Source organism: Otolemur garnettii, unplaced genomic scaffold (genome assembly GCF_000181295.1).
Source record: "Otolemur garnettii isolate 467f Iridium unplaced genomic scaffold, OtoGar3 scaffold00166, whole genome shotgun sequence".
Classification (NCBI taxonomy): Eukaryota; Metazoa; Chordata; class Mammalia; order Primates; family Galagidae; genus Otolemur; species Otolemur garnettii.
The window spans coordinates 2,838,482-2,843,079 of NW_003852561.1; the positions used below are offsets into that span (position 1 = coordinate 2,838,482).

The window sequence follows — 4,598 nt, forward strand, 5'->3', positions numbered from 1 at the left end:
ATCACTTTTTAAAAAAAATTTTTTAGAAACAGAGTCTCATTTTATTGCCCTTGGTAGAGTGCTATGGTGTCACAGCTCACAGCAACACAGCTCACAGCTCACAGCGCCTTAGCCGCTTGAGCCACAGGTGCCCAGCCACTTCAAACTCTTGGGCCCAGGTGATCCTCCTGCCTCAGCCTCCCAAGGGAGGTACCTGGGACTACAGGTACCCACCATAACGCCCAGCTAGTTTTTCTATTTTAGTAGAGACAGGGTCTCGCCCTTGCTCAGCCTTGTCTTAAATTGAGATCAAGCAGTCTACCCGCCTCAGCCTGCCAGAGTGTTAGGATTACAGGCATGAGCCACCACCCCAGCCAGTTCAAATCATGTTAAAGAGTTTGGATTTCATAGTATGGGTGTGAGATTTTGAAGGGTTTCTAGCATGATCCTATAATAGATAAGGGTCTTGGAGAGATCAGTTTTTTGCCAACTTTAGATGAATTTGATTAAAAGTTGCTTGCTTTCATTTTTTTGTAGGGATCAAAGACATATGATACAATGGTTTTTAATCATCCTGCTATCAAGAAATTTTTGGAATCACCGTCTAGGTCGTCATCTCCTGCCAATCAGAGATCAGAAACACCATCAGCCAATCATTCTGAAAGTGATTCTCTATCTCAACATAATGACTTCCTATCTGACAAAGATAATAACAGCAATGTGGATATAGAAGAAAGACTTTCAAATAATACGGAGCAGAGACCAAGCAGAAATATTGGAAGGGTATAGTTGGATGGATTTGGGGGTGGAGTTGGGTTAAGGGAAAGAGGAACTAGTGTTTATTAAGTATACACATATTATCTCATTCAACTTTGACAAGAACTCTAGGAAGTAGATTATTTTCTTTTTTCTTCTTTTATTTTTTTTTTTGAGACAGTCTCACTTTGTCACCTTTGGTAGAATGCTGTGCTATCACAGCTCACAGCAACCTCAAACTCTTGGGCTCAAGGGATCCTGTTGCCTCAGTTTTTCATTTTTAGTTGAGATGGGGTCTCACTCTTGCCCAGGCTGGTCTTGCACTAGTGATTTCAAGTGATCCACCTACCTTGGCCTCCCAGACTGCTGGGATTACAGCGTGAGCCACCACCCGTGGCCTTAGATCATTTTCTTGTTAGAATGGTGAAACTGAATCTTGATGAGGTTAAAGTTCTATTTGCCCAACAGTATCAGAACTAAGAATTAAACTTAGGTGTTTCTAATTTCAGAATTTAGGACTATTCACGTAAATGTGAAAGAAAGCTTTAGGAGTTGGCAATTCTGTGATCTTGCCCAAGGTATTTCCACTCTGTTATATTTACTCTGTAAAGTGCAGTGGCTCTTCAGTAGTTTCCTTTGTGAGACTTTATTTTTTAAGATGCTTTGTTTGGTAAGTAGCTGGAGGAAATTTGAAAAATAATAGGTGGAAAACCATTTATTGCTTTTTGACTCTTCCAATTTGAGTTCCCATTTAAAGCAACTTCAAACTTCTTTATATAATATTTCACTATATAGTCATTACTGGATTAGACCAGTGGTTTTTCTCAGCCAGGTAGGTATTCTATGATAGAGGATATTTGTAGGTTGCTTTCCACGTATTCAACATCAAAGATCTGTTTTTTTTTTTTTTGATTTATAGTCTTACTTTGTTGTCCTCAGAAGAGTGTCATGGTGTCACTCACTGCAACCTCTAACTCTTGGGCTTGAGTGATTCTCTAATATCAGCATCCCTTGAGGCTGGGACTGCAGGCGCCCACCACAGCACCCAGCTATTTTCTTTTTGTTGTAGTTGTCATTATTGTTTAGCTGGCCCAGGCTGGGTTCAAACCTGCCAGTCTCGGTGCATGTGGCCAGAGTTCTAACCACTGTGCTACGGGCACCAAGCCATGACCAGCTATTTTTTACAGATAGGATCTTGCTCTTGACTAAGGCTGGTCTCAAACTTACGAGCTCAAGCAATCTACCTGCCTCAACCTTGCAGACTGCTTAGGCTTACAGGTGTGAACCACCACTTGTGGCCTCTGATTTATTTTTGATAAAAGTAAATTTTTATTTTTCTGATTATAATTGCATATGAGTTTATTGTTGAAAATTATAAAATATAGAAAAGTATAAAAGTCATTGATCATGTTATCATCCCAAAATGAGAGTTCTTTTTTTTTTTAAGAGACAAGAGTCTTACTCTGTTGCCCCAGGATAGAGTGCCATGGCCTCAGCCTAGGTCACAGCAACCTCAAACTCCTGGGTTCAGGTGATCCTCCTGGCTCAGCTTCCCAAGTAGCTGGGACCATAGGCGCCCACCACAATGCTTGGCTAATTTTTCTATTTTTAATAGAGACAGGGTCTCGCTCTTGCTCAGGCTAATCTAGAACTCTTGAGCTGAAGCAGTCTTCTTGCCTTGGCATCTCAGAGTACTAGGGTTATAGGTGTGTGCCACTATGCCTAACTCCAAATTAATAATTCTTTTTTTTGAGACAGAGTCTCACTATGTCATCCTTGGTAGAGTGTTGTGATGTTACAGCTCACAGCAACCTCAAACTCTTGGGCTTAATCAATTCTCTTGCCTCAGCCTCCCAAGTTGCTGGGACTACAGGTACCCACCACAAGGCCTGGCTATTTTTAGGTTGCAGTTGTTGCTGTTTAGCTGGCCTGGGCTGGGCTTGAACCCGCCACCCTTAGTGTATGTGGCTGGCGCTATAACCACTGTGCTACGGGTGCTGAGTCAAGAATTTTTTAGTATTTTGGGACAAATGTTATGGAATATTTTCTTTTTTTTTAATTTAAAAGAATTTAGGTCAACTAGTCACAGGATTTAGAAACTTTGTATGACACCTGGTCATTTAGGTATGTATTAGCACTTGTTACATAACAGGCACTTTTGTAAGAACTGTACAGAACTGTCATGTAAGATGGATACTATTATCATCTTTATTTTTTGATTAGTACAGAAGATTTTTTAAAAAGTAAATTCTATTGACCCCTTTCTCCAGTTCGATTTTTCAGGGGTAACCATTGTAATAGTTTTTGGTGTATCTCTCCACATCTTTGCATGTCCAAAGTATATTTACATGACTATTAAAAACATGAAATTATAGTATATAAAGTTTTTAAACATTAATGGATTATGTTTTGAGGATAGCATAGTCAGATTTTTTTTCTAAACGTGAGTTTCTCCATTCATATCTTTTATTTTGTGGTTTCTGTCCTACTGAAAATTGTTCAAGGGGCGGCACCTGTGGCTCAAAGGAGTAAGGCACCAGCCCCATATGCCGAAGGTGGTGGGTTCAAACCCAGCCCCGGCCAAAAACTGCAAAAAAAAAAAAATTGTTCAAAATGAAAATGAGTGTTGATTATGACTTTTTTAGGATGCTTCTAGTGTTCCTGGCTCCCATAAAACAGAACTGCGGAATGTTGATCTCACTGGGGATGAGACTTCACGACTTTTTGTAAAGAAAACAATAGTTGTGGGCAATGTGTCCAAGTGAGTATCTAGCTTGAATTTATTTTGTCATCCATTTATGTTAATAGTTTGGCGTTACTACTTGTGTTGGAGTATTGCAGTAGTAAGAGGCCTCAAGGATTTTTTCCTAAGCTTTTCTCTTTTTAGTTGTTTTAGAAGTGAAGCACAGTCCAGAGCCTTTCTTTGAATATTCTTGCCCATTAGTAAGCACAGTCAGAATTTGAATCTGTGTCTCCTGTTTTGTATTAGATATCATTTCCTCTGCACTTCTCAATACAGTGCCATTTTGCCTTGTCTTGCAAGTATCCACAAATGACAAGTAAGACGTCGGTAGAGAAGAGGCAGTATAAGTAACCTCTTACTATAGTTTGTAAGAGATGCTAATTATTGGGTATTTGGAAGCCAGTTAGAATGGCAAATTCTCAGGCATTGTCTTCAACTGTTAACTTTCAGATCTTCATCTTTTTTCTCCACGTTTCCATTCTTGTCCCTGTCATTTATTTGTAATTGGAATTTCCAAAGCTAAAACCAGATTCTTCTTTTTGGGAACCCATTTACTGTTCCTTGTTTTCTTTCTTTATTTTTTAAGGGGAAGAACTTAAGTGTGATGGATTTCATTTTTCTTTTTTCTTTCTTTTTTTTTTTTGCAGTTTTTGGCTGGGGCTGGGTTTGAACCCACCACCTCTTGTATATGGGGCTGGTGCCCTACTCCTTTGAGCCGCAGGTGCAGCCCTATAGGTTTCTTTTGACATTTTTTTCAAAATCTTTCTTTAGTGACTCTAAGGCAAGCCATTGGGACAACTTTGGTGTAACTACTCTTATTATCCTAGTATTATAGTAAGAAGAAAACTTATAGAATGTTTTTCTCAGATTCAAAAGTAAACCAAGGTCCAGAGACTTGACTCTGCTCGTGTGCCTGTCAGTCTTTGATTTGGAGTAAAGTAGTGCTTGGTAAAAATTTCTAAGACATAAACTCTCTTTTGTTTTTTTTTCCTGAGACGCAGTCTCACTCTGTTGTTCCAGGCTAGAGTTCCATGGTGTCAGCCTAGCTCATAGCAACCTCAAATTGCTGGGTTCAGGCGATCCTCCTGCCTCAGCGTCCCAAGTAGCTGGGATTACAGGC

The 4,598-nt window shown here is 39.6% G+C and overlaps 1 protein-coding gene across 3 annotated transcripts in view; it reads left to right on the forward strand.

Annotated features, from left to right (window-relative positions):
• The window catches only part of YEATS2 (YEATS domain containing 2), a 123,050-nt gene that overhangs the window by 38,016 nt on the left and 80,436 nt on the right, over window positions 1-4,598 (forward strand). For all 3 annotated transcript variants that reach the window (XM_023519253.1, XM_012811583.2, XM_023519254.1), the window contains exons 5-6: window positions 517-762; window positions 3,381-3,496. In XM_023519253.1, the coding sequence (XP_023375021.1) occupies window positions 517-762; window positions 3,381-3,496 (362 nt within the window). The remainder of the gene's footprint in view (window positions 1-516; window positions 763-3,380; window positions 3,497-4,598) is intronic.